Source organism: Pestalotiopsis fici (assembly GCF_000516985.1).
Source record: "Pestalotiopsis fici W106-1 unplaced genomic scaffold PFICI_Scf_1, whole genome shotgun sequence".
Classification (NCBI taxonomy): domain Eukaryota; kingdom Fungi; phylum Ascomycota; class Sordariomycetes; order Amphisphaeriales; family Sporocadaceae; genus Pestalotiopsis; species Pestalotiopsis fici.
Genome location: NW_006917091.1, coordinates 3,116,097 through 3,144,050, shown reverse-complemented (window position 1 = coordinate 3,144,050; position 27,954 = coordinate 3,116,097). Strand labels below are relative to the sequence as shown.

At 47.8% G+C, this 27,954-nt stretch overlaps 9 protein-coding genes across 9 annotated transcripts in view; 5 read left to right on the top strand and 4 right to left on the bottom strand.

The window, feature by feature from the left end:
• Positions 1-232, top strand: part of PFICI_00961 (uncharacterized protein) — a gene marked incomplete at both ends in the record, with an annotated part of 1,279 nt that extends 1,047 nt beyond the window's left edge. The window contains one exon of the mRNA XM_007829542.1: positions 162-232. Coding sequence (XP_007827733.1) covers positions 162-232 — 71 coding nt within the window. The remainder of the gene's footprint in view (positions 1-161) is intronic.
• A 2,748-nt stretch (positions 233-2,980) lies between these two features.
• Positions 2,981-4,700, bottom strand: PFICI_00960 (uncharacterized protein; the record flags this gene model as incomplete). The annotated part of the gene is made up of 2 exons (XM_007829541.1): positions 2,981-3,000; positions 3,056-4,700. 2 exons carry the CDS (start codon positions 4,698-4,700, stop codon positions 2,981-2,983), a joined length of 1,665 nt encoding a protein of 554 aa, XP_007827732.1.
• Positions 4,701-7,537: 2,837 nt separating this feature from the next.
• On the top strand, positions 7,538-11,361 carry PFICI_00959 (uncharacterized protein; the record flags this gene model as incomplete). Its single annotated transcript, XM_007829540.1, has 3 exons — positions 7,538-7,990; positions 8,064-8,305; positions 8,358-11,361. The coding sequence occupies 3 exons, from the start codon at positions 7,538-7,540 to the stop codon at positions 11,359-11,361; spliced, it is 3,699 nt and encodes a 1,232-aa protein (XP_007827731.1).
• Positions 11,362-12,842: 1,481 nt separating this feature from the next.
• PFICI_00958 (uncharacterized protein) lies at positions 12,843-14,667 on the top strand (the record flags this gene model as incomplete). The annotated part of the gene is made up of 5 exons (XM_007829539.1): positions 12,843-13,050; positions 13,109-13,404; positions 13,461-13,899; positions 13,947-14,137; positions 14,191-14,667. The coding sequence occupies 5 exons, from the start codon at positions 12,843-12,845 to the stop codon at positions 14,665-14,667; spliced, it is 1,611 nt and encodes a 536-aa protein (XP_007827730.1).
• Positions 14,668-15,205: 538 nt separating this feature from the next.
• On the top strand, positions 15,206-16,719 carry PFICI_00957 (uncharacterized protein; the record flags this gene model as incomplete). The annotated part of the gene is made up of 8 exons (XM_007829538.1): positions 15,206-15,302; positions 15,366-15,451; positions 15,507-15,674; positions 15,724-15,829; positions 15,883-16,009; positions 16,064-16,205; positions 16,259-16,409; positions 16,460-16,719. The coding sequence occupies 8 exons, from the start codon at positions 15,206-15,208 to the stop codon at positions 16,717-16,719; spliced, it is 1,137 nt and encodes a 378-aa protein (XP_007827729.1).
• Positions 16,720-16,781: 62 nt separating this feature from the next.
• PFICI_00956 (uncharacterized protein) lies at positions 16,782-17,246 on the bottom strand (the record flags this gene model as incomplete). The annotated part of the gene is made up of 1 exon (XM_007829537.1): positions 16,782-17,246. The coding sequence occupies one exon, from the start codon at positions 17,244-17,246 to the stop codon at positions 16,782-16,784; it is 465 nt and encodes a 154-aa protein (XP_007827728.1).
• Positions 17,247-18,433: 1,187 nt separating this feature from the next.
• Positions 18,434-20,365, bottom strand: PFICI_00955 (uncharacterized protein; the record flags this gene model as incomplete). The annotated part of the gene is made up of 1 exon (XM_007829536.1): positions 18,434-20,365. One exon carries the CDS (start codon positions 20,363-20,365, stop codon positions 18,434-18,436), a length of 1,932 nt encoding a protein of 643 aa, XP_007827727.1.
• Positions 20,366-20,967: 602 nt separating this feature from the next.
• On the bottom strand, positions 20,968-21,882 carry PFICI_00954 (uncharacterized protein; the record flags this gene model as incomplete). The annotated part of the gene is made up of 1 exon (XM_007829535.1): positions 20,968-21,882. One exon carries the CDS (start codon positions 21,880-21,882, stop codon positions 20,968-20,970), a length of 915 nt encoding a protein of 304 aa, XP_007827726.1.
• Positions 21,883-24,483: 2,601 nt separating this feature from the next.
• Positions 24,484-26,280, top strand: PFICI_00953 (uncharacterized protein; the record flags this gene model as incomplete). The annotated part of the gene is made up of 4 exons (XM_007829534.1): positions 24,484-25,289; positions 25,365-25,662; positions 25,731-26,063; positions 26,158-26,280. 4 exons carry the CDS (start codon positions 24,484-24,486, stop codon positions 26,278-26,280), a joined length of 1,560 nt encoding a protein of 519 aa, XP_007827725.1.
• Between the last annotated feature and the right edge of the window lie 1,674 nt (positions 26,281-27,954).

Below are 27,954 nucleotides of genomic sequence, written 5' to 3'. Positions count from 1 at the left end.
ATAATAACGGTCGTTCCCCTCTTGCACAGGCAGCCTGGAACGGCCACGAGGCGGCAATCCGTATACTTCTCGATAAGGGTGCGGGGATCGCTTCAAATATGCTTTCTTTTTCGGCCGAAGGGCCTAGCCGAAGGATTACGGAACTACTCGAACGTGAAAAGCCAAAAAAAAGCTACGGCCGACCCCGTTGGAAAACCTTTGGAAATCCGCACTAAAAGGCGGTTTGACTTGAAGAGAAAAAAAACTAGCAATGGCTGAACTATCATGGACAGCAGCAATGGCAGTTCTTGAAGCAACTATACACGAATGAATATAGCTGACAGCTGGCGTGGTATAGGCCGGGGTAGAATGGAGGGAAATATACCTTGAAGAGAAAACTAGTTTTGTAGCGTTTCATGAATTCTTCTGGAGCTGGCAAGGGTGGTTGCGGTCCAATTGATTCTGTGTTCCTTCCAAACGCCGGTCGCAATCAAGAGGATTTCATATAGAGAAGAAGACCTTGAATTTATGATGATTATGAGTTCAGTAGGAATTGCTTTGGCAGTTAGACCAGTATAAAAATGAACTCTTAATTTGCAGACATGATGAAGTACCCATTTTGAATATAGATTAGATTTTACGTGAGCCAATTTGAAGGGGAAGATATGGTCGAAGGAGCGTCTGAAAGACGGCCAAGTTGATTTTTATAATCTATGAACTAGAGGTACCAAAGGGCTATCTCGCATACTTGAGCAGGTGATTTGTAGTGGGTACCGACGTAGTCATCACAACAAAGTACTATTTTCTCCAAGCGCTCCTCTTGCTTGATGTAATCTTTGCGGTTTGGCCCTCTCTGCATTTATTGACCCGCCTCTCCTGAGTGGCAATGAAGATCCTACTAGGACGGAGCTCAGTCTCATGTTGAGCTACCCTTTCTAGATGAAGAAGGAAGCCCATTTGGCTGGGTCAATCTGCTCAATGGACATCAATGTACAGGTTTAGCTACTTATAAGTTCAAGCCGGGCGTCGCTTACTAGATCACATGCTCTTCCCAGAACAATATGATTTCCCACATATACTTTGTCCTGCTCTAAAGAGTTATACCAGAACTTCTGTTGTACCAAAATGGAAAAGGATTGAGGCTTGCAATATATCTAATCCTCCCTTCTTGTCCAAGAAACTCGAGTTTTATTCGCTCTACCGCATACTACCATGGTTATTGTCATTGTCGACGTGATCCGGAATTCTGCACATCATGGCACCCAAAGAAACAGCACCAGGCGAGTGGCGCAGCTCTTATTACAATTATTCCATGCAGAGCACCCAGCGACCCAAAAGCTCTTCTTTGTCAGGTCCTAGTTCATTAAAGACCTCTTTGCAGAAGAGAAAATGCTAGGTCTGCCAGAGTCTACTGCCAAACATGGAGGTGTATGACACAAACGCATGGCGACGGCCAGTAGGTTTCAACTAGTCAATACAACTATGTGTATATTATGATTAACGCAGTGAGGTATGCAACCCTTGGTACTCTCTATTGATGCAAACTTGACATTTTACACATAATCCTCTCTAATATTAAATGCTAAAATGGGACTTTAGCCGCATTGCTTTGCTGTCCTGTCATATACAACCATGCAGTGTAAAAACTCGACATACCGTCCGATTTGCCCTAGATAAGCTCTTAGTCGCAACTTGCGCAAACAAAAGATGATGCATCGGCCTGTCAACGCGATGCTGACACTTGCGCCTAACTCTTGCACATGTATGGAGTAGCGAACAATACTAACTTGTTTTCTCTAGATTTAAGTCGCAAAAACACAAATATAATCCTTTCGCCCTATGCAATGACAAATTTGATGCTCGGTTGTGCAACATGAGATGATAGCCGTGTTTGCATCAGAATACGCGCGGAGGCATGCGTATTTTGCCCCGTTCAACACCAACTAAACAGCTTAGATACAATTCGTGGCTTTCAGCGGCATGTCGGAGGCCTGAAACACAAAACACTCGATGATCCTTTGCCGGATAGTTCTGCAACAATCACGAAGCTCATCAAGCGACGATAGACCACCGACTTCGGTTACCCAAGACTAATACCAATCACAACAGTCATCGCACCACCACCCGGCTCCATCAAAATCGTAATCAGCATACAAGCTAGACTGCCCCTTCCAAAACCAATATGACTGGCCATCTTCTGGACAAATATCCTGATTCATTCTCCAGATGGGACACTGCCGCTGCCAGAATAACGCACTTTGTTGCGCACAGTCGATTCGATATTGTCTTTGTCTTAGCCAGCTCGCCAAAAGGCTGTAGCAAAAACAAGTACACCCCAGTCTTACTAAGAACGAGTGGATATAACGACTGCCGTCAGAGAATGGCTGCCTTTCGTGCCTTAGAGCCCATACGGTGAATATGGAACTCCCCACGAAAGTAGTGGGAGCCATTACAGCTTGTAAAGTGTCACTAGCATACCGGGCCATCATGGCATCTGCCAGCCAGAGACAAGCCGGTGCGCTCAGAAGAATGCCTATATGCCGAGCAGGCCGGATTTTCCAGATCCATACGTAGAATACCGAAAATAACGCGATGTTTTTCGAGTTCTCTTCAGTGTTGAACGAGAAGAAGAGAATTGTGACAGCAAGAGAGAGTAAAAGCCTGTTTGCCCTGATCATACTCGAGCATGTCGGGAGAAAGTAAGTAAATACTGGAAGGAGCTCATAGAGCGTTTGCGTTGCCATTAATATGATACCGATGGTGTCTGCGAACGAGAGATGATCGTGACAAAAGTCACAACTCGACCCGAATATCTCGGACACATAAGGAAGCCCTTGGTATGAGTAGGTGTAGATTGCTGCGCATACCACACTGAGGACAAATAGTAGATATAGCACCAAAGGATTTCTCAGTATATGTGCACGTTGCGCAATGCCGGCAAGAATTCTTATTTTGTTCCATGGTCCATTTTCGAGGAGAACAGTGGACCATGGAACCATTGTTACTTGTCTCCAGATGCGTCTAGCGTCATGGTCAGGGGCTTTGGGCTTAATATTGATACAAAAGCCCTGGATACCAAGAATGTTTGTCCGCGTAGTGTACAAGAGGATGTCACGATCAATGTTGGGTGATGACGGTAATGAACCCAAGTAATTGGCATCCAATAGCTCACGCGGGCAGCTAAAGCTCTGTTGAGGAATGGTCTGGAGCGCAATCTCAACATCCGACGCGACTTTCGATTTGTGCTGGATGATCACTACAGCGAACTCTTTTCCCGTCTTGACGATTTTGAACAGCAGCACGAAGAGCGGTTTCATGCCTGCCGGTCGATCGTGGGAGCAGTAGAGAATATTCTGAGTAGGAGACCACTTCTCCGGAGGGAAGACCTCTTGGATGCTGAGCCCAGGCGCAACCGATAACCACATAATCTCTTCGCTCTTTTCGGACAGTAGATGGTCAGCATTCGAAGTCGCAGTGGAGAGATACAGTGACTGCAATGGCCAACGATGCCATGATTGTTCTCTGACTAGCTTGATACCTGCGAAGGCTCTTCTATAGAGGCCGGTCTGCTGCTTGATCAATGGTATGGCAATGAGATACGAAGGTTCGTCTTTGATCTGACACGGCAAAATCATGTGGCAGTTTTCATCATCGGATGCCGGCAGACTGACACGAAATCCTCTACTCGTCAGCTCCCAGTCAAACGCAATGCGATGAGCAATGACACGTTCGCAACGCCAGAAATATCGCGGACTAGTTGCAAGCAGGCCGTCAGATGGATCCCACGTGGCCTCGTAGGGCACCGGGTCACTCCATGGATGCTCGTTGCACAAGAGCATATCCACTGCTGAGCGTGCGGCCGGAAACAGTCGTGCAAGACTCCCTTCCCGTGATTTCTGGGACTCGAGGCGTCGCGACTCAAAATCGTCCCAGGGTAAGCCCCAAGCAAGCAATGTCCAATCAAAGTTGCGACGAATGATCTCTTCTTGAAGCCTAATGAAGGCGTACGATCCTTCGCCGTAGAGCAATGGCATACTGACATTACAAAGACCGAGTAGTGAGTACGCAATGTCCTCTTCTCTTGTTGTTTGACGTCTAGCGGCCCAACTCATCTTTTCTGCAATCGTAGAATCTCGTATTCGCGATAATCGCCGCCGGCTTTTGTCGTTATTCGTAGGGTGATTGCCTCCGAGATCGTCCTCGCCGTCTACGAGATATCGTTCGTTGATACCAGTAATAGCCTGGATCCATGTAGAAAAGCTGGTACGGTCGCCGAGGCACTGCCAATCGGAGTTGTACAGTAGCACAGAAGGTGGTGCCAGAAGCTCTTGCAGCGTCCAACCTCTAGTGAACCATCGACTCGCATTCCATTGCGGCCATACCTGTTCCTCCTCTACCCAGGTAACATCGCACAGGTATGCAATGCAAAGATCGGCGTTCTGGTACCACCGAAACATCGAGTTGATTGCTTCCGATAGCTCAGTGCTACTCGTTTTGTCGATGCAACAAGTGTCGACCCAAGCATATTCATAATGCATCCGATTGACTAAGAGACAGAAGCGCGCTATCTTCTGGAATCCGGCTTTTTGTCTGGCCTCGGCTGTGTGGAATTCTTGGTAGGACACCTCCCCATCTTGCCATGTATGAGACAGTATGACATAAGGAGGGAAATCATGAGTGAATTCTTCTATAATGAAAGATTCGACATTGATGAGACGCATCTTGAGCAGCGGGGATCCGAGGGTGGATACAGAAAGTCAACCTGCACAAGAGCTAGGAGAGGAGGAGCAAGAGGCGGCGACATTTGAATGATGGGTAGTAAAGTACAGGTTTAGATGACCAAGTCGTTTTTTTTTTTTAAACCAAAAGTTCCTAACAAATCATGCCTACTTGTACCTAAGCCTGCGGAGATTGGACTCAATTGGGAGTCGCTGCCTGGGGCGCAAGCTATCATGCAGCATACCAGGTATGTGAATGGAGGATATGCGCAAGCCAAGATCCGACAGGGGTCTGCGCCCGAAGTCTAACTCTTACTGTGTAGTGAGATCTGGTTGGAGATTGAAGGCGAGATCAACACATGCTACCACCCAAGATGTCCTGCCGCGCTGATATGGTGCTGATTGAAGTGTTATTTGAGCTCCAGAGCGGTAAGGCTGATCAAAGGAATCCTCTCCCGGTATTAGTTAGACAGCGCAACAATTAGCTCAAGCGCATCCTAGTGTATGTGTGATCCATTATACACCGTCTGGCAATTATAGATTCACAATTTACTATTTATTTCGACGGATATGGGTTTGAAAGACACCCTTAGCGTTGGGGGGTATACTACCGTGTAGCACGTCGGCACAGGTGCTGATACGGCTGCTAGTGAAGCATAGCTTCTTGACGCCTAAAATCACGCCGTCGCATGTAATTCTCCCATGCCGACAAACTAGGGTTGTTTCCTGCCGCTTTATACTCTTTGGCCAAATGATCGATCCTTATTGAGATCAATTATAATGAAGTATACCTCAAGGCATCGCCGTGGACTGTCCACACCGTTCGAGAACTTGCGTCGGAGCCGCCACGTGCGGTTGCGACGGTAAGACGCCAGCCCGCAATCGCTGTGCACAGGCACTGCAGCTGTGCCTGCAATGGACGCCATCATGCCGGAAGCATGTCTGCCAGTGGCAGAGGAAGCCTACGCAACTGGCGGAATACAATCATCAAATGCAACTCTCAATCATCTCGCCAGTCGCATCTTCACAATCCCGGAAGTCGAATCCTCTTCAAGCGCATGTCGGAAAATTCCCGCATGTATTTTGCCCTGTGCTCTCACGAGTCTTTCGTAACAAACTTCCGCCAGACCTATATGGTAAGGGGTTGAGACTCGGAATATGAACCCCTTTTCACTGTCCATTCTTGCAAACTTGACTTTTGACAGGCGGTCCTATCTAATGGTGACTGCAAAATGCGATGTGGCGGAGGCAGCTCAAACGAACGTGGAATATGTAATGCATTGTTGAGGACTACAATCACATACGACCATACGCACTAGAATACACGGCATCCCGTCCGCTCTGCCCTAGTTAAGCTGGTGACGGCCGAATCAGTACTCAGGTCGGTGACGACTGGGGAATCCTCGGTGTTGTATGTTTTTGCATTTTTATTCTACTCTTTTTCTTTTTGCCTGGTTGACATCAAGAAGAGCTTGATATCGACATTTTATTTTTGAGCGCTAGTGTTGTATGCTGTGGGGGCTCTGACAATTGCGTACCTATTTACGGAACCCGTGTGGAATCACGCTATAATTGGCCTTAATCTGTGGGGAGACTGTGCAATATCCTCTATTGCAGAAATCCAGAAGCCTGACTCTTGCTTTGGATTTATGAATAATCCTTCTGTTTAACCTTTTGCAGAAGCCGTAATTGGTCACAGCGTTGAAGCCATTTTTGGTGAACGAGCTTGTTCCGTCGCAAGTTGGAAGATGCTTTAATGTCTCTACCCCTCCTAGACTTGCAATAAATGATGCGGGGCGCCGTTATGAACCTTGCTACCTCGCATTCGTGCCCAAACCTACCGGAGGACAGGGTAATCCTGCTAACCTATGAGGCCAAAGGTCTTTCTTGTTGAGTGTGTGTGTACAGTGACTTAGGTATTAAGACTACGTTACGTACTATACTGGGCATAAGGGTTACTTATACCCATAGCCGAGTAATCCTTGTACTAGGTACATTGCTTGCATACAAACAATCAACATTTCTCAACCGTATGAATGTTTGCGCACCACATGACCAAGATAGAAGTACACTTGGGTCAAGCTTGCCATAGTATGTGTACAGTATTTCCGCTTTTTAACAACCCGAGCTTGCCTTGCCATGATATTAGACCTTGAATCTACGGGCCTTGTCTTCGTATTAAGGGCTTATGGATGCGTTGATCGCTGCAGGACTCAGCTTCGTGGGGTAATTCAAAACGTGAAGCTGGCTACAATGCAAATGTTCTTTTTCCTTGCACAGTTTTCATTAATGTAAAAGGTCGACCATGGAAGGGAGTCTTTGTATCTTAAAATGAAATGGTGTTGCTATAAACAGTTATTTGAAAGTTAGTCGACGATATGATATTTCCTAGAATTATTATGGGTTCATTTGATTGTTGTATTCATGCCGTGATAAAAAAGCATTTAATATCAAAGTACATTACAGCATGAATTTAAGAAAAATGGTGGGTTAAAATTATATTTGATTTGCTGATGTTTTTGCTTGGCGCATTTTTGCCCTGCTGCAAGCCTTCTTAATCCTCGGCTAGCAAGCAGCAGTCGGGCTGCATTATTGTCACAAAGGTGTGCTTCGTAAAGTCTAACGAATTTTCAGAATGCCTTGACCCCCAAGGCATTCTCCAAATGCCCCGCTCTTATGAATCAGACTGTAGTCATGGCCTTTGAGTTAACTTTCTTTACTCAAGCATTTCAGCAACAATAAGCCATCGTAATAATAGTCAGAAAGCGGATTTCAAACTTGAGAATATCGATTCCCAGGTGAAGACTGTACATATACACGCAGAGATCAAAAGCCTTCCCATGGATAAGCATTCTGACGATATTATTCAATGGCTAGCTCCACCGGACGTTTCCTCCAATTTCAACAGAGCTCTCCAGGCTCGCCATCCAGGTTCCGGCCAACGGTTACTTGCAAGCAATGCGTACACAAGGTGGGAAAATGGTGATAACTCATTCCTTTGGCTTCGTGGCAGCTCTGGATGCGGCAAAACCATCCTTGCGTCTACCATAATAGAAGACTTGCAACAGAGCCAAAGTCATACAGTGCTATATTTCTATTTTGACTTTACCGACAACAGAAAGCAGTCCTTGGAAAGCACACTTCGCTCCTTCATTTGGCAGATTTACTGTCAGAGCAAACATACTCACAAGTATCTTCACGAAATCTACTCATCAGCATGCCAAGGCGGAAAAGAGCCCAGCTTTGACTCTTTACAATGGACCTTTACTCAAATGATAGGCAATTTCGACAAGGTATGGATCGTGCTCGACGCGCTCGACGAATGTATGTCACAACCTGTCATCTTGGATAAGCAATTTTGCCCAGGATTCTTCCATGCAGGTCGATGTGCACCTCCTCGTAACCAGTCGACCGGAACAAGATATTGAATCGTCTATCCAGTGCTACGCCAGCAAAGAAGCAATCGAAATACAATATGAGATGCTGGAGGCGGACATCCGAAACTATGTATATGCTAGAGTGCGTCAGCAGAAAGCCTTCAGGCAGTTGTTTCGAAATTATGAGATCCAAGCCGAGATTGAGGTTACTTTACTGAATGCTGGTGGAACGTAAGAGACCAGTGCTCTCCTCGGCTGCAGATACCATGCTAATATTATACAGATTTCGCTGGGTATCATGTCAACTTGACTCGTTGGGAAATTGCCCAACACGAAACGCTGGGCTGAAGTTACTCCGAAACCTTCCAAGAACACTTGAAGACACATACGACGGCATATTGGCAACAATACCACTAGTGCACATGCACTATATAAAACGAATTCTGCAATTGCTAACGTATTCGGAACGACCTCTGCGACTTGAGGAGGCGGTTGATGCAATCGCCGTTGATATAGGAAAAACAATGGCTCGAGGACAACGATTCAATCCCAAGAACAGGTTGCCAGCTATAGGAGAAATCATCTCGTGTTGTTCGAGCCTTGTTGTTCTCGTCTTAAGAAAAGGTGGACACGACGAAGAGCCACGAATACCAGAGATCCAGCTGGCACATCTTTCAGTCAAAGACTACCTCTACTCAAACCCTATACCAAGTGCTCAATATTTACAGGGGATTCCTGCTGGAAGCTCTATTGCAAGGGTTTGCCTCTCGTATCTGTTAGATCTTCCGAGGAGTGCAACGGTGAAAGAGATCAGAAAATCATTTCCTTTCGCCCAATATGCAGCACAGTACTGGGCAGATTACACTATAATGTGCAAGCGAAAGAGCGGATTTGAAGTCCAGCTCGCAAAAGAGCTGCTTTGCAATCCGAACCGGCCCTGGGAGATCAAATCAAAGGTCGAAGACATAGCATCTGCTCTATATTATTCATCACTCATGGGACTGCCGCGCTGTGTCAGGATGCTGCTGGAAGTTGGGGCGGACGTTAATGCCCATAGCGGAAGATACGACAACGGCATCGGCAATGCGCTTAGTGCGGCTTCTTTTGGGGGACACGAGACAATTGCACGGCTGCTGATTGACCATGGGGCAGACGTTAATGCGCGTGGCGGAAGATACGGCAATTCGCTCCAGGCCGCATCTTTTGGAGGGCACGAGGCAACTATGAAACTGCTGGTCAACAAAGGAGCGAATGTCAACGCGCGAGGTGGATTCTATGGCAACGCGCTCAGCGCGGCTTCGTCTGGAGGACACGAGGCAATTGTGCGGCTGCTGATCAACCATGGGGCGAATGTCAACGCACGGGGCGGATTTTATGGCAACTCGATCAGCGCGGCTGCGTCTGGCGGATATGTCGGGATCGTCAAAATGCTGATGAACGAGGGCGCCGACTTGGCCGCTGCAGGGAGCAACGGGCAGACGCCAGTCTTTAAAGCTTCGAGTCACGGACACGCCGAGGTAGTGAGGATACTGCTAAACAGGGGCGTTGACTTGACGGTTGCAGACAACGACAGAGTGACGCCAATTCAAGCTGCCTCGAGCAAAGGACATAGCGAAGTGGTTAAGATGCTGCTGGATAATGGAGCCGACTGCTCGGTCGCAGACGACTTTGGATGGACGCCACTGATTTTTGCGTCAAGCAGAGGATATGCCAAAGTAGTTCAGGCACCGCTCGACCGGGGCGCCGACTTGACTGTCACGGACAATGACGGGTGGACGCCACTTAATGCTGCCTCGAGCAAAGGATACACGGAAATAGTCAAGATACTGCTCGGCCAAGGCGCCAACTGCGGGGTTGCAGACAATAGCGGGTGGACGCTACTACTTCTTGCTTCGAGCAAGGGATATACCGAAGTGGTCAAGATGCTGCTCGACCGGGGCGCTGACTGGACGGTCGCGGATAGTGATGGGTTGACGCCTCTGAATACTGCTTCGAGACAAGGACATATCGAGATAGTGAAGATGCTGCTGGACAAGGGTGCCAATTGGACAGTCGCAGATCAGAGCGGGTTTACAGAAAGATGCGGAGAGGTGGAGGAAGAAGGTCAACAGGCACTGGAATTGGGAAAGCGGGTGCGGCGATCAGATCGCAACTGGCGCAACCGTGGCAAGTCCTCTACTTTCCCGGAGTCACCCGATGCAAACCAAGTGCTTCAACCGATACGTACGCCAGTGAAGTCAAAAGTACGTACGGCGAATCCATACATCTCCAGCAGAATGACCAACACGTCTTCAATCATCCGTAAAGGAAAGGGACGCCACATTGTCGAGCATCCCGAGCCAGAAGTAACGAATAGTCTCAATGTTAGGCTGACAGCCAGCCATACAGAAACTTCGTCAAGCATACCGCATCTGGTCATCCAGTCTGTGTTATCCAATGAAACTGGGATAACAGCATCTGAAGCCCAAGGTTTGAAACCAAACGAAGTCGCAAGCACAATTATCGCTGCCGGAGCAGCAGGCCTGGCTGGATACGCCGCTGCGCAGAGTAAAAGATCGGCTGACACTGCCAAGGGAAATCTCGATCTTGCTAGAGATGTGCACAAGTATAACATGAAGAAAGACAAAAGAGCTGGAACAGCTCCCGACTCAAGCGATTCTGATGATGGAGGTAGCAGAGCGCCGGTAGGAGACGAACCCAGCGGTAATCAAATAGTCCTGCTTCCCAGAGTTGGACCTGATACCAGGGCTCCAACATCTCCGATCCAAGATTCACCCCTGATAGCTGCGAGGACACCTCAAGCTACGGCAACGCAGACTAGAATATCAGAGACTCACAAACCAGCACAAGAACTCCCAGACCTTGCAGTGGATTTCTTATTCGCAAGGCTGAGTCAACTCCCTACGCCTCCTTCTCATCTTCCCCATGTTGCACTAGCACTATTAGCCTTGCGAAACTTGCCTCCTACGCCTGACCATGAACCGGATAAAGATACAGCCAACCAGTCGGGAGGTGATCTATCAGGTCAAGACTCTTCGTCAGACGAAGACATTGACGGACCACCACAAGAAAACGATCAATCGCGCAAGGCTGATTCTTGGCACAAATTCAAAGGCACACGTAATGGACAGAGACAACCACCCGGGAAGCTGTTTGACAGAACGCGGCAACCTCGGAGCTTATCACGGCACAATAGCCTTCAACGAAGCTTACTGGATCAGCTCACGGACTTGCCCTCCAAGGACACATTATTCTCTTCGATTAACGGTCGTCCTAAAGAGCAATAATTACATATTCTTACTCCTTGTGATTCTGTGACGGCGGACTTTTGGCCTTTTCGAACTGGATGGCAGGGCATGGATGCAGAGGTATCACTCAATCACTTGAACCTCTTGCGCTGGCGCTGCAGCCGATAGTATACTGGTGATGTGGCTCCTCTGAGACTGTCTGCCCAATGGCATTGGCTTGGTGGTTCATTGGCTTCTGTATTGATTGTTTTCGTCAAAGTTTTGATTTGTCCACAGACAAGTGACCACCTAAATTATACTGATGCACTTTCAAACAACTCGCCAGCATTTCCTCGCTGAATAGGTATTTATCTGAGGACGACATGGTCTCTAGGCTTTTCTGGTATTGATCATTACTATACATGGGCTGCAACCAGCTGGCCGGGGCGTTTGGTTGAGTTGGTTTAGCACACTTTTCCCTCACCATCTAATTAGTAGAATAGACTGGACCTGGTGCATTCAATGTTCTGAATAGCTCCTTCTTCAATCCACTTTAGGCGGGGTGAACAATGAATTATAGTGCACAGCACCCAATTCACCCATTGTCATTATGCATTCCTTCTGCAATTGTTTTGTACTGGCTTTTACTACGACGGATGGGCAAAAAGTGACGGTAATTCTGGCTGTAAGCTGTCAGAATGCAACGTTGCTGAATGAGATTTAAAAAATGGATCCACAGTTCTAGCTTACGGCGACTGTCATCGTGTCATACTGTAGGCTGGGGAGAAGTATTTCCCTTTCGCCAAGTAGGTACGCCCTTCAATCGCCGATGAAGATCTAAACAAAAGCATATCCTGCTGCCTCTGGGAAGACAAGATATTTCGAAGCCATTTATTCACTAACCGCAGCATCGAATGTAGTTCAAAGGACTACCAACCTTTCTTTCCAAGGGAAATAAGGTCCGAAGGGCTGACGTCAAGCTAAAGAGAGAGCACTAAATGTCCAACGCGGGGGAATAGTGGAAAGTCTAATACTAAAGCGAGAAAGAAGAAGAAAATTGCGAACTAGCCTTTCCATAATGGTATTTCTTGCGGCTTGTCGTCATTGTAGGACCAATGAGAATGCACTCGTTTCTCGAAACCAGCCTCAGAGCAGGCTTCCCCAGACTCATGTGGAGTATCCCCGCATCCCGGCTGTTCAATGTTGACCATGACTCGGAAACCCGGAGATTTAGATGGCATGCGGAGAAAGTTTTGGTTGATTCTCGTGCCAAGACTGCCCTCCAGGACAGGAACGGCAATAAAAGCCCGTGGCTATACTCATGCGAGCAGCATTCTGGCCCCAGGGGAGGTGCTGGAGATAAGCCACTAGCTAGTATTGTTTGAACTTGGGAAACCAGTATCAACAACCTCACTTATAAATAAAGAGCACATCTACCAGATGACAATGAAACAATTATCATCTCAGGCCACTCATCCACTATCGCCCAAGTCACTAGAATTTCTCGTCTTTGTATACTAGACGTACATTTGAGCGTGAATATGAATACACCGGCAGTCATCGATCGCAAGCACGGGCCCTTGGCTACCGAAGACGACGATGTCAAGGACTACGGCGCCGACCACGTCGAGAAGCTCGACACGACAAAGTCAACCCCCAATAATCTATACGACTCGATAGAACAGACAAAGCCTTCCAACTCGGTATGGCTTATTACCGCGACGGTAGCCATGGGAGGATTCCTGTTTGGTAGGTCTTGTTCGTATCAATCAAACGCCGTCGACGACTACTGACATGATCTTGACAGGCTACGACACTGGTGTCATATCAGCCGTGCTGGTAAATCTCCGAGCGGATCTCGGACATGCTCTCTCCTCCAACGAACAAGAACTCATCACGTCCCTTACATCGGGTGGAGCACTCATTGGCGCTGTCATTGCCGGTATGACGGCTGACAGACATGGTCGCAAGTTTGGTATTTACATTGGCTGCTTTCTGTTCTTTATCGGATCTATAATTCAAGCTGCATCTTTCAGTCTGGCACAGATGGCAGTGGGAAGATTTGTCGTCGGCCTGGGAGTTGGCTCTGCAGCAATGATTATCGTAAGCTCTTGCTCATTACTCAAGCATATACCAGACGCTCATCAACCTTTCTTTAGCCCTTGTACATAAGCGAAATTGCCCCAGCAAGACACCGAGGACGAATGATTGCCCTGGACAACATGAGCGTGACATTTGGACAATTGATCTCGTACGCTCTCGGCGCCGCGCTCACTGGCCCAGCCCACGGTTGGCGATACATGGTTGCCATTGGTGGCGTGCCACCGGTTATCCTCTTCTTCCTCCTACCTTTGTGCCCCGAGTCTCCGCGCCAACTACTATCTCATGGACATCGTGAAAAAGCTACACAAGTTATTGCTAGGGTTTACCCACATGCTTCCGAAGCACAGGTATCGGCAAAGGTCGATCACATTGTACAAGGCGTAGAGGCAGAGAGCCATGCCCTGGCTGGCAAGTCTCTTTGGTGGCAGTTTAAGCAGCTTCACTTTGTAGGCTCAAACCTACGTCCGCTGATTTCTGCATGTGCTATTATGGCTAGTAAGTCGATGCTTCGATCTGGTGGTCAGGACACTAACATTTTAAAGTCTCGCAGCTCGGTGGATTCAATACCCTCATGTATTATTCAGCAACCCTCTTCTCTCTTGTCGGGTTCAATAATGCTACGGCAGTCGCTATTGTGGTTGGAGCCACCAACTTTATCTTTAGCATTGTCAACCTCGTCATTATCGACAAAGTAGGCAGACGCAGGATTCTCCTGGTTACTGTCCTTGGCATGGTAAGTACCTCATTTATTGTATCATGTAACTGCAATGCTGACTTGTGACCAAGTCTTTGACTCTTGCATTGGTTGCTATTGCATTCCATTTCATCCCAATCTCAAAGGATCTCGTGCTAGAAGCCGACTCTGTCAACTGGGCCGGCATCGTTGTCTTGGTGGCCATTATCATCTACATTGCCTTTTTCTCTGGAGGCGTGGCGACCATTGCTTGGGTGGGCACTGAACTCTTGCCCCTCGAAGTTCGTGCCCTCGGCACCATGATGAACACGGTGACATGCTGGGGTTGCAACATCATTATTGCCTCGACCTTCTTGTCCATGATGAAGGGTATTACGCCAAGCGGCGCCTTTGGCTTTTACTCGGGCATATGCTTTGTTGGTTGGCTGTTTGTCATATTTTGTTATCCCGAAGTGAGCCGGCTCCCACTGGAGGAAGTGCGACAGGTATTTGATGATGGCTTTGGGGTCAAGCTGGCGAGCCGAATGCAGCGGGAACGCAAGTTGATAGAGGCATCAGCATTAGCATAACTGTTGAAATCCGAGGGGAGAATTCGAGGGGCCTGGTGGCTGGCTCGGACGAAGAACTGTCGATTAGATGAAAAGTCGGAGCAAATTAAAAATGCGTACGGATACTGCACAGTTTTGTCACGGCGTTGAATGGGAGCATTTATAGTCAGGATATTTTCGCGATTATAGAATGTCTTGTGTGTAGCAGACCTTTTTGTTTTACAGCGTCATATCTCACCTCTTCCATAGTAACCTTTGAAATGTGCTATCATCAACCCCGCAAATGCGTCAGGTAGGATATTGCACTCAAGTATGTTTGCGCAGACTTCCGTGTGATAAGATAGGACGAATGAGTAAAGTAGATCTGATTCGACAGGACGCTTCCGTTGTGCGCAGAAATAAGTGGGCTGCATCGGGTCTCCGACCTCTGATAGGAAGTCTCCATGATGACTGACCTACTTGTACTTAATTTCTAATACTCAAACATGGATTTTCTAACCCACGTTCTGAATTGAGAACAGTTTTAAAATATCCAAGTCACAAAACGACGGTAGCAAAGATGCACAAGACAAATTGGTTGGCGCTTCTTGGCGGAATCGCGTCTTGCACCGCGGCCAGTCCCAACGTGGGTCCGAATTACGAGCATCCGCTTGAAGGTGTGCACATCCGGCATTACCCGCTATTGCCGAAGATTTCTTGTACTGACAATTTTGGTCTAGATCTTGACAAAGATCTCCCATTCTCTCAGCCTGTCACGTTTGCTCATCTCGAGTGGCAGCGCTGCTTGGCCGCTTCACATGATCAGGTAATCCTGTTAGGAGCATGCAATGCCTTTATTCCGTGTACTAAGCAAGTCCTAGCCATTGGACATTGCCATTCTAGGTTTTCCCTATGATACCTCGACATCGTATCGCCCAGGAGCACGCTTTGGGCCTCGCGGCATCCGGGCTGGTTCGTCGAGAGAAAAGAAGGGGAGGAGTTACAACACTGTCTGGGGTGTTGATCCTTATGAACAAGGCCTGCAAATAGTGAGTACTGATAAAACTTTTATTTCGCTCATCTCTGACTAGTTTATAGATTGACTGCGGCGATGTGCCCATTACCCCTTTCGATGCCAATCATGCATTCAAACAAATGGAACAAGCATATCGGCAGGTGCTGTATCATCCGACTACCGAACAGAGTACGTTCGAACGTATGCCTTGTTTGAGTTATCGTACTAAGAGTCACTTGTAGATACTTGGGAGCACCCACGCATTCTTAGTCTTGGTGGCGATCATTCCATCGTATTGCCTATACTCAGGTCGCTCAAGACTGTATACGGGCCCGTCTCTGTCATTCATCTCGACTCTCATTTAGACACGTAAGTTGCATTGACTATGCATATTGAAGCCGTGGTTTGTTCACAATCTTCTAGGTGGGATCCGTATGAAGGCTATACTGGCATAGTTTCAAACCAATCGGCTATTACACACGGTACCTTCTTTTGGCATGCAAGTCGAGAGGGATGCATCAGCAAGGGAACTAGTGTACATGGTGGCCTACGGACGAAACTATTTGTGAGTAAAGCAATCTTGATCCATGAGACATGATACTAAACACATGATACCAGAGCCCTAAAGATTACGAGATTGATCGAGATGTCGTCGGCTTTACAATCATCGAGGCCCATGAGATTGATGACATAGGCATGAATGGCATCATTGACAAGGTCAGAGCAGCGGTCGGAGATACACCGGTATATCTCTCGATTGACATTGACGGTGAGTAAATTGTGCCACTATTCGAAAAGAAGGATACTAATTCAACCAAGTCCTGGATCCTAGTATTGCACCGGCAACGGGCACACCAGAATCGGGTGGTTGGACATCCAGAGAGCTGAAGAGGTTTCTGAAGGGATTAGAGGGGCTTCATCTTGTGGGTGCTGATGTAGTAGAAGTCAGCCCCCCGTATGACACTGTGGCAGAGACGACATCTGTTGTGGCTGCAGATTTGCTTGTTGATATTCTTGCCGGTATGACTAAAACTAATGGTGGTAGATCAACTTTACCAGTCGAAAAGGACGAGCTGTAAATAGACTAGTGCCATGATACATATTTGATGGCCCCGTTACTACATTCCAACCAGTGTAGACCTTACGCATGAGAGGCGCCTGCCAGAATCTGCTCCAACATCTTGGTGCTCTCAAAAGTGTCGACAAACTCCAGAATCTGTGAGATGCGTGTTCCATCCTCTGTAAAAGTCAAGTCCCATATCACCTCGACCGTGCGCTTGGTTCCATCGACTGTGGTAACATTCTGAGTCGTCCAGATCGTAGCTGTGCGTTGGACCTCGTCAATGGAAGTCTTTGTAAGATCCTGCACAACCTCTTGCATTGTCTGGAGTTCAACCTTCATTTGAGCTTCGTAATCTGCATTGGTAATCTCCTTTTTGAAGAACTGGGGGTATCTGTTGATGAAGGCGAATGGTCGGTATTGACGGATGCAATTCTCTGCAAGTACCGAAGAGAATAGCGATGTATCCTTGGTCTTGACGCCGAGTGTATTGTTTTCGCCAAACGTCTTGATCGTATTTTCTATAGTTTCTCTCAAGTTGGACATGGTGGCTGTATTGTGTGGATTTCTTTTGGAATATATGATGTGGTAGCTATCGCTTTTGGCTCGATGATTGCTGTAATGTGGTATATAGTAATAGTTGTGATGGAACGCAAGTAGGTGCCTCTTTCACAAGGAACTGGGGATTTATATATGCTTATAGTCGTAAAATTGCGCGGCAACAGTTTCTCAATCAAGGTTTCCGAGGGGCTGTTGGTGATGGATTTCGACACCATTTACGCCATCCATCATATGATGGTAGGCATCGAGGGATGTTGACCCTCGCATCTCGAGGGTCGAAGCGAGGGACGGCCCACATTGGCGCAACGGCTCTGCATGTCCATCTGCCAGAATGGGACCAATTTGCATTGCCGGCGTGCAAGTATGCGTTATGATCCAATGCCACCCCAATTTCTTTGCTGGGTACACGTTTGCTTGGAGGATTGAACCCCTCCAGGTACCCACAGTGCGCACGATTAGTTGTAGTCGCCACATCTTGGATTTAGCGCCAACGGTCCCCTAAAAGTACACGGTTCCCACTGAAATCGCACTACAATATCTAGATCAAGCCAACGGTGTTTTGGAGCAATCTTCGACTTGATACCCATGGGATTGATATATTTAGGTATACGTAACTACTGCTTTCCATGTTATTGATTCCGTGGGTAATCACTGACAAACTTGTGACAGTACCAGAGCGTTGGCTTGCATTTTCATATGTTTGAACACATGGTAAGCCCTTATGCAAGCATGTTAGTGCTTGCGGATTCATGTTGCGCTCCACAGTGTGTACGGGTAAAGTCAAGAAGAATGTAGCTGCCATCAACCAAAGATTTGGTAGAGGCAATCGACAAAGTCTGGACTAGTCTCAAGTCTGATTAAATCTTGAAGAGGATGGGGAGATCTCGTCAGCTATGACACGGCATCACCAGTCTTGAACATATCCTGCTTGCTGACAGTGAGACCTTGCCTTTACATCGGAGATATTAAAAATCCATTTGGGAAATATGGGAAACATTTCACGGTATTTATGGTTCCATTGAATTGGCATTATGTTCAAGTACGGTCTAACTTCACAGAGTACTGCAGCAATTACTCTTTATGAAATTTTACCCAATCACCGCACATGAGCAATTCTCTTCTCTACAACTAATCAAATCATGGAAACACCACGTCTGTACCCGTGTCGCACTCTATTCTTGAAATGCTTGTTTGCCCGTTTGGACAGCTCTAAGAATACCCTTTTCCGCCAGTCGCCGCACAAAATTCCACATGACCTTGTCGCAGCCTCTTTTCGCAATCATGTTGATCGACACGGGCATGAATACCTCTTCATACGTGGCCTGGCTATAGTATGTTACCTGTCCGATTGGTAAAGTAAAGTCCACGAGGCCAAAGTATGATGCCACAATGGAGCCAGCTTCTCTTGTCCCACTGTCAGCGGGCAAGGCTGCACCAGTATCATGATTCAGGTCAAGTTCGCGAAACGATGGCAGTCCGCCTGTGCCAATGTCATAAATGATGACTGATTCTGAACACGAATCTGGAGTTGAAAAGAGTATGTTTGTCCCCCATTTGTCGGCATCTTCGCGTCTTCGAAGCATGGCTTCAGCGTACTCGGTGTCATTCCAGGTTGCATTACGAAAGTCGGTTCGATGGGGACGATCGAGTGGCGGGAATTCCGGATGGTACTTTTCCAGTAATGGGACCGCCACGTCTTTTAGTTGGTCATGGGTCCAAAGCGTACGCAAATCAGCCAAAATATCTTTCATGTCTCTCCCAGTAGTGGACTCGATAGTCTGGGTGAGATTGATCGTTGCAATGCTCATGTTGAAAGCGTGAATGATTTGACCAAGAAAGCTTTGTAGTACTTTTTCCGCCTCTGGGTTCTGGAGTGGCAGGTGGTCCAAAGGGTACAAAATTTGCACCGGGTAAGCATCAGTATCCGGTACGTCCAACTCGCTGAGACCGTTGAGTGCAGAGTCTTGTTGGAGAGATGCATCGTACCAGTATTTCGCCGCCTCTGCCCACTTGATGGGATCGCGGCAAAAGAACCCCGCAGTGTCAGTGCCATATGAAATGGGCATAACGTGCTCAAGTGACATGAGTCCTTGCGACGGGCGATTGCCAAATGTACCCGAAAAGGCTGCTGGCTGTCGAACTGATTGGCCTGTATCGGTGCCAATGGCATAGTCGAGCCAGTCATAGGCTGCGATGGAGCAGCCACCACCTGATGAGGATGCAGAGCAGCTCAATAGGCCGTCACCGCGACGGTTTTGCGGAAAATAGGCATCAGTCCATTCCCAACCACGTGCTGCAGAGGCAAACTGTGCAGTCTTTTGCTTTCCTACAATGACTGCACCGAGATCAATCAAACGCTGTATAGATGGCGCCGTGGTATTAGATGGTGGCGTAACCGCTGTGTATGCTCGACTTCCACAGGTTGTAACGAGACCCTCGATATCGTAAATATCCTTTACGCCAACACGCTGTCCTGCCAATGGTCGAGGGTCGAATTTGCTGTATAATCGTGATGGCACAGGGACTAAAGGATTCGACCACGCAGGGTCAAAGAAACCAAGAGGCTTAAAGGTTCCGTTGGAAATGTAAATGCCGTCCACAAAATCCCTGTAGATATCTTGATAGAGTCGAAAGACCTTGGAAACATGGATTAAAGAGCCATCAGCCACAACCAAAACAGGTCCCGGTACCAAAGACCCAGGGCTGTCCGAGTCTGTCGGCACAAACAGTAGCTGTGCATCAATTGAAGAAATATATGTTTCGGCAGAGTTATCCATACGAAAGCTCAAACTTGATTCCATGAGAATCATTGCAGAAAACCCATCTGTGAGAACATCATCTTCTGAAAAATAGGCCGCAAGCTCATCTTGGAGAAAGTCGCCAGTGATTACTGTCTCGTTTGTAATAATGTGGATTGCTGGTGTGACAAAAGGCACTGAGAATTGGTTCCACGAAACCTCTGGTGCACTGGTGGTAGCAAGAAAGGTCATGTCACCCAGGCCGAAGATCTGATCGCCATGAGGGTTGACGGTTTGTGGTTGATACCACGCTGCCAAGGGGACAGAGGCAGGGAGCCAAGTCAGAGGCAGTTGATCGTCCAACATTGTGATTGCCTAGTAGGGACTTGGACCAGACGTCGATGTGTCAATCACGCTGGATTAGTATGGTTATCGATTTGAATCATTCAGGAGAAAAAGTCGTCAACACTCAGTGCACTTCATCCGACATCAAGATGCGGGGATGGGCCCTGTCTGCGACCCGCTTGCAGTCTAATGTTGATCTCTTGGCCAGCGAAATGCTGTTCCCAGGAGTTTGACAAAGCCGAGTTTGGGTTTCGACAAATGTTGAGCGATTTGCATCTTACTTCGTTAGCTCAATAATTGTAGAAAATGAGATCAGCGACAATGATTACCAAACATTTAGATGAATATAGGAGCCGTATATGTACAGTCGCGTGATTGGGCGCGACCCCGGCTAAAGTCCGGTAACCCCACGCATCTATCTGTACGCTATAATGCTGATCAGTGCCGTACTGTGTACAGCGCAGACAAGTAATAGAGACCTTTCATCCGTCATCTCACAATCAGGCATGTATACTACGAGCATGGTCCGTGTCCATTCCGTGTCCATAATGAATGTGGCAGATAGATAATACTGCTCGTTTACACGATTCATATACACCGTGCTCCTCAAGTAAATGTAAAGATCAAGGCTCGGGGATTTCATCCTCTACCCATGGTTCGATCCCCTTTCCGTACAGACAGAGGCAGCACCACTGCATCATGTGTCGACAACGCTCAGCAGCAGCAGAAACATCTGCATCATCGTTGGATTTTAATTCTAGGAGCCGCCGGTCCCAGGTTAAAACTCTTGCCCTGGTGAGAACATTTATTCTCGCATCATCATCCTCAGCTTCAGTCACGGAGGCCCCAGTCTCAGTCCCGTCCCAGCGCGTACCAAAAGTATGATGCTCACTAGTGAGAGTAAAGAGCTTGTCCCCCGCGTAGCGTAACCAGACTTCGACCATGGCAAGGAGCTGAAGAGGAGTGAATGGCCCGGATGGCTCCTTTTCTAGTGATCGTTCGATTATGTCCAGCCCGCAAGCTGTGAATGCATCGTTGCGAAGCCCAAGCCCGGCAAGGCGAGCGATACCTGCGGCTAGGTTGCGGGCCTTGGCTGCAGCCCCGTCCTCTGTCGAAATCATCGCCTTCTCCCAGGCAGTGCGGACGTCGTCGACGAGAAAGGGTAGATCCACCCAGATCCGTCCATCAGAGGTGGTGATCGCTTCCGTCGCAGCACCTTTGGTAGCAGTCAAGACGCCAGTCTCCCGTGCCCAGAGGATGGTCCTGGTGAGGCGGTCCTGTGCCGGATGATCTGCGTCGATATTGGAGGCAGCCAGAGTGAACATGAACCAGATGTTATGCAACTCCGCCACGGTGGCTTCCATGGGCCTGTCGTCACCTCCTGACCGGGAAGCAAATCGGCGGGTCAGTCCTCGGATACAGGCTCCCATTGTGTCCCACAGTGTATTGTCGTCGCCGCGAGTAGCTTCATTCATAAACATTTGCCTGCCTAGCTCCAGCACGCGGATGGCGCCGGCTGTGTGCTGGTTGCTGTCCATAATATGTAATTGAAGGGTGAGAGTGATAAGGACAACGATCTTGGTGCTATGAAAGGCATGACTTGGACAAGAATTTTGGGCGGCGAGTGGCTGCTTTTATATTCGAGAAAACATATCAGTGTAGTGAGCCCGAGTACCTAGGGCTGCTGATGCTGCTAATGATTCCCTGCAACGCGCTATGACTGGAGTCCAGCAGTCCTGGGCGGTCAATATGTCCATCTAGATCATGTATTGGCAAAATCGCTTTCCAAGGGTACCCAGGTCCCTGGGAAGATCGAAGATCTCCAAGATGTGCATACGCTGTGGGGACCCAAGGTCAGTTTGGGGGTGGGACAAGGGTGAGGGGGCCCCTGACCTGGCCCCGCCACATCCCTCTTGGGGACTGGACAGCATATTATGCGGCGTGCGCAAGGAGCGTTGCAAGGTAGGACATGTTATCTGTAATAGGTGAACGGGAAGGTGCTATACTTTTAGGTTCATTGCCACCTACATTACTACAGGCCGTGGCAGTAGGCTGCTGAATGTAACCGTTGGTGGGGTTGTCCACAGTCGGGGAGCGCTTGGAAGAATGGCGTTGACCACGACGTTTCTTTTGGCGCCGACTATGCTTAAAGGGTGGGTTCCTGGTATCAAACAACGAGAAACACTATCGCTAGGTCCGTCTAACCGTGAAAATTCGGGCTAGTACGGATGATAGGAGCTGCTGCGAGAGCTCTCGATAGTCTGCTTTTGTTCGTGGACCAGGTTCTTGAGATCGTTGACCTGCTTTGGTCGGAGAGCTGCTGACGGAGCCGGTCGATGCACTTGCGTTGACTGCTTCTGGCGTCTGATAGCTTGCTCGAGTCCATATCGATAGTGCCAAATTCCTTCTCAATCAATTTGATCTGCTGTTGGCTGGCGGGAGGCTGAAAATGGGAGGCCATCATGGTGATTGTAACATTGGCTATTTGCAAGCAACATGTAGGAGTATAAAGCTTGGTGGTGTAGAGGTTGGGGGCCAGGGAGCCAGCGAAGCTGATGTAGGTGAGAGCCCAAAGCTGTCTTATAAACAGGTGATGGGCGGCAAGTGGTGATGGTATGGTGGTCTGCGGGTATTCTTACTGCTGCCACGGGCTCAGAAACAGTTCAGAAGTGTGCTGGTACTGGTGATCGAATGGATCTTGCAGTACTATCGTCACCCGCTGTACGGTTCAAAAAACCGCTGGGGCAATAATAGTTTCTCTAGGGCTGAATGAATAAAGTCATTGTAATCTAATGTGCCACCAGCTGGTCCATAAATGAGAGGCTACTGGGACAATAAATGGCTCGGTGATCCTGAATGAAACCAGTGGTACTTTGGTGGTAGATGGGAAACATTGCTTAGTAGTGCTACCATTTAACAGTTATGATGTAGGATTTCAGAAGACTGGCGCAAAAGAATGGTATTCCAAGCCTCCTCTGGTAAATGGCTGTAGCTAATGCACGTTAACACCTTGAATAGGGCTCTGGGTTGAGCTAATAAATAATGCATAAAAGGTTTTACAGTCTGTTCTAGTCATTAATTTGGCTGCAAGGTTTGATTCTTAGTCATTATGTGAAGATTGAGAAGAGACTTTTAATAATGAACCCCGACTTGGTGTAGTGGTAGCATATCTGTAGGCACCAGGAAAGGCTATAGGTCCGGAACTGGCCTTTCGGGGATGGAAGACCTGGGTTCGAATCCCAGAGTTTGGGAATTTCTTTTTGTTTTTCTTTTGGTTTTTATCTAATCCTTTCAAAGGACAGCAGCCATATAAGTAAGCTGCTGACAATATGTGCAGCTCTCCTTACCAACACACTGCTGGCCCCATAATACAGCCACTCACATACCTGGACATGTAATATAATTCAAAGCCAACAACCATTGAGAGATCAGGCTGTCGACCAGCGGATCAGTACAACCTAGCCACATCAGGTCATCAAGTGCTCGCGCTGTTTAAAAATTCAGTTTCAAGAAGATACTTTTTTTTCAGATTGTGTATATTCTAATGGGGTTCTGTCCGCGGTCGTTCAAGATCATCGTCATGACGTTTATTTGTTATTAGAATGAAACTTTGGTTCCAGCATATACAACCATAGATTCATGATTTGCCAGAGTGCAATGACGTTGGGCACGAATCTTTGGTGGCATTCCGTGTGGATCGAGGTGTACAAGAGATCTCGCCCTTTCGCCATTGAGATGGCCTTTCCAAGCTCCAAGGATTAGTCAGCGGAGTCTAGTCACTTGGCCGAGTTGTGCGGGATCTGCAGATAAGCAAATCTCCAACAACCCAAGTTTTAGCCTTTGATTGGGGTTTAGGGGCCTATACGCATTGCACAAGTATATCGACAGGGAGTCAAGTATACATGTCGTCCATCCTTGTTCGCCGGTCCCAACTTGTCCGAATTGTCCGGCCCGTCTGTGCGCACTACTGACACGCTTGTGCCGTAAGGCAATCATTGACGAGATGCGACATCATTATAGCCGGTCTTGATGGTCTTGAGCCCTAGTTTATATTTAATGAAAAGCCTGACTTTTGTCACTAGGATTGTCGAATAAAGAACAAGAAATTGACAACGAATAGTAGAATGCAAGCTGCAATGATGAATCTTGATGATGGTCTACTGCAAAGGCTTGTACTGCCTATAGCGTTGTGCGGATTGATTGCTTGTATCTGGACTAATCTACACTCGTGGTATCGTCTCCGTCATATTCCAGGTCCCTCTCAAGCAGCTCTATCATCTTTTTGGCTTGCCTTTACCTCTCTCAAAGGACAAAATAACGACTTGTGGATCCATCTCGACGAGAAATATGGGCAATTGGTACGGGTTGCACCCAACCTGGTTACGACTAGCGATCCAAAGACGATTCGACGAATGGCGAGCGCCCGCAGCACATGTTGGAAAGACGAGTGGTATCGCCGAGCGAGATTCGAAGCTGGCATAGACACCCTGTTTACGCTGTTGCATCCAAGAGCCCACGATGAGTACAAGTCCAAGGCAGCCGCCGGGTACAGCGGACGTGAAGCCCCGTCCATCGAAACCAGCATCAATGAACAGATCCAGGCCGCTATTGACCTTTTACGCCATAAATACCTTTCTACTTCAACCGGGGGCAACACGGGGGATCAAGTCAATGATCAGCAGAAGAGCTTGTTTCGACCATTGGACATGGCCAATTTCTCGACTTACTTTACGTTGGACGTCATTACCAAAGTGGCATTCGGCGAAGCGTTTGGCTGTCTGCAACACGATGCAGATGTGTCGGGATTCATCACCGAGTTGCAAGGTTTTCTACCTTTTGGATCATTCTTGTCTTATATTCCTTCGTGGCTATATGATGCGATTTCTCTCACATTGAGTTACACGACCCGTTTAGATGATAGCCAGGGCGTAGGGCTGCTTAGGCGGTACGTCTACCCAAGCATGAGTCTCTGATTGCATATTCATCACGTTGGGAAGCTGATCCGTGTTCATACTTGCAGAATCGCTCGAGAATCGGTTACGAAGCGGTTCGAGCAAAGTGCCGACGCGCAAAAGGATATGCTTGGCGCTTTTATGCGACACGGGATGAGCTTTGAAGAATGTCGCGATGAGGCAACGTTCATGATTGCTACCGGGTCCGACACCACATCCAGTGTCATCCACTACACCATGCTCCACCTGATGACGAATCCAAGAGTCTATCAGACACTCAAGAACACTGTACGACAAGCAGTCTTGCAGGGCAGCGCGTCTTGTCCAATTACACAAAAGGAAGCCATGGTCTTGCCTTATTTACGAGTGAGCTTGATTTTCTCCACGGTCATGACAAGATAGAAAGTTTACTAAACACATTGATGAAACAACAGGCAGTGATTTTCGAAGGCCTACGCATGCGCGCCCCAGCTCCCGGCATCCACGCTCGCGTTACCTCGAAAGAAGGCGAGCACATTTGCGGCAAGTTTATCCCACCCGGCACAGGCGTCGGTACCAACGTCTCGGCCATGCTACTCAACCCGGATCTCTTTGGTGCCGATGCAGCCAGTTTCCGGCCCGAGAGATTCTTGGACGCGGAAAACTTGGGAGACGCGGCAATCAGACTGCGGATGGAGCGAGATGTCGAGCTTGTCTTTGGCTATGGTCGTTGGCAGTGTGCAGGAAAGACGGTTGCCTTTATGGAATTGTCCAAGATATACTTTGAGGTAAGAAGGCCCGGTGACGCTAGAAAAAAGTTTGAACCTACCTGCCTCCCACTCCGGGGTGGTCAAGTTCAAGTTTACTGACGTGTCTTCAAAGCTTTTCCGTCACTTTGATTTCGAGCTCATCAACCCGATAAACCCGATACAGCGAACAAACAGTTATGGGCTATGGATCGAAGAAGGCATGATGGTAAAAGTTACAGATGCGCCAGTTATTTAGGTCGAAAGGTTTGTCTAGAGTACCTATAAGCGTGGCAGCCTTGGACTCTTGGGATATAATCTATTCTGCTTAACAGTACAAGCACATACGACCATACGCACTAGAATATACGGCATCCCGTCCGCTCTGCCCTAGTCAAACTGGTGACGGCCGAATCAGTACTCAGGTCGGTGACGACTGGGGAATCCTCGGTGTTGTATGTTTTTTTGCTCTGCTTTCTTTCTAATTTTGCCAGTTGTTATATATGAGATCTACCGCCCAAATAGAGATTGATTCTTACCCACAAAGTGGTTTTTTGAATGTAGAGTGTGGGTCTTTGGACAGAACTGCGATACACGCCATCTCCCTTCTTGCTAGTATTACTATCGCAACTTGGCCCCTGTGCAAAGTGTGAAGCTACAAGACGCGTGACTCGCGAGCTGGCCAGACCACATCCGTGTGATCTGGCGAAGCTGTACATCTTTGGTGCGGTGCCTGGCGGCCTACATGAACCCAAGTCCGGGAAGTCTTGGGTTTTCTCAGCTCGAATCTGCGATGAGGCTTTACGCTTCAGGACCAAAACTCGGCAAGCTCGTACTGCCGACCGGAGCCTTGGAAGGTGATGGATCGGTCCGTAATCGATCCTGCTTGAATACATATCGGAGGGGGTTGTGTCAGGGCTTAACCATTGAGCTTGAAGTCATTACTGGATGCGTTATCAACTTCTTGCTAAATTCGTGGTGATTTTCACCATTGCCGGAATCATACTCCTGAACGATGCAGTGCCGTGTTGCTTACTCGAGGGTCGTAGCCTCCGGAACTGGGAATCATTGACTGACATTAAGCTGTCTCTCAATGATGTTGCAACAAAAATCACGTCATCCGTTTAATCGGCACCATACCCAAATCCAATCTCAAGAGGGAGACTAAAATTTGTGCTACCGTCAGCGGAGAACTGAAACGAGCATAAGCTGAGTGTCTCAAAGCATCGCCTACAATAGTAACACTCCTGTGCCACTCATGGCTCACCAAGCTTTTGCTTTCTGGTACGCATGAAAGGCAACATGTCTGCGAGTCTTGGTGGTTTTCGCGTCGGATATACTTCTGGAATAGTACATTGAGCACTTCGAGGCGGGAGAAATATACAAAATTCAAGTGTACGAGCTCAGAAAAGAATGGACACAGCAAAGTTGTGAAGTTTTAGAGCAAGTGACACATATTTGATGCAGATAATCTAGGTACGACTTGAGAACGTTGAAGTAAAGAAAGAACTCCCGGACGGGTGTCTTAAAAGTAAGCTGATCGGACGGGTGGGTGTCTTTCAAGTAAGCTGATCGGCAGAAAAGTGCGCACAATTCAATCCACCATGGAGGACTTTTGGCCTGAGCTGATGATCCAAAAGTTCTTCCTATCCTCTTTGCTGTTCTGTGTGACCTGAAAAAAAAAAAGGATGATATATAAATGGAATGTATTCGTGTCAAGAGTATTGGTCGTTTGAATTTCAATTCATCACATCGAGACAGAGCATATTGAGCACTCTCGATAATACACTGCGAAACTCAATAAAGAATACTCGACGTTTACACCAAATAGCAAATCAAGATGTATTTTCCTTCCATCACTTTCGTTACGCTCTTATCCGCAACCGTCTCTGCGGCCCCAAATATCAAACCTCAGCACGAGCCTCGTGACCAT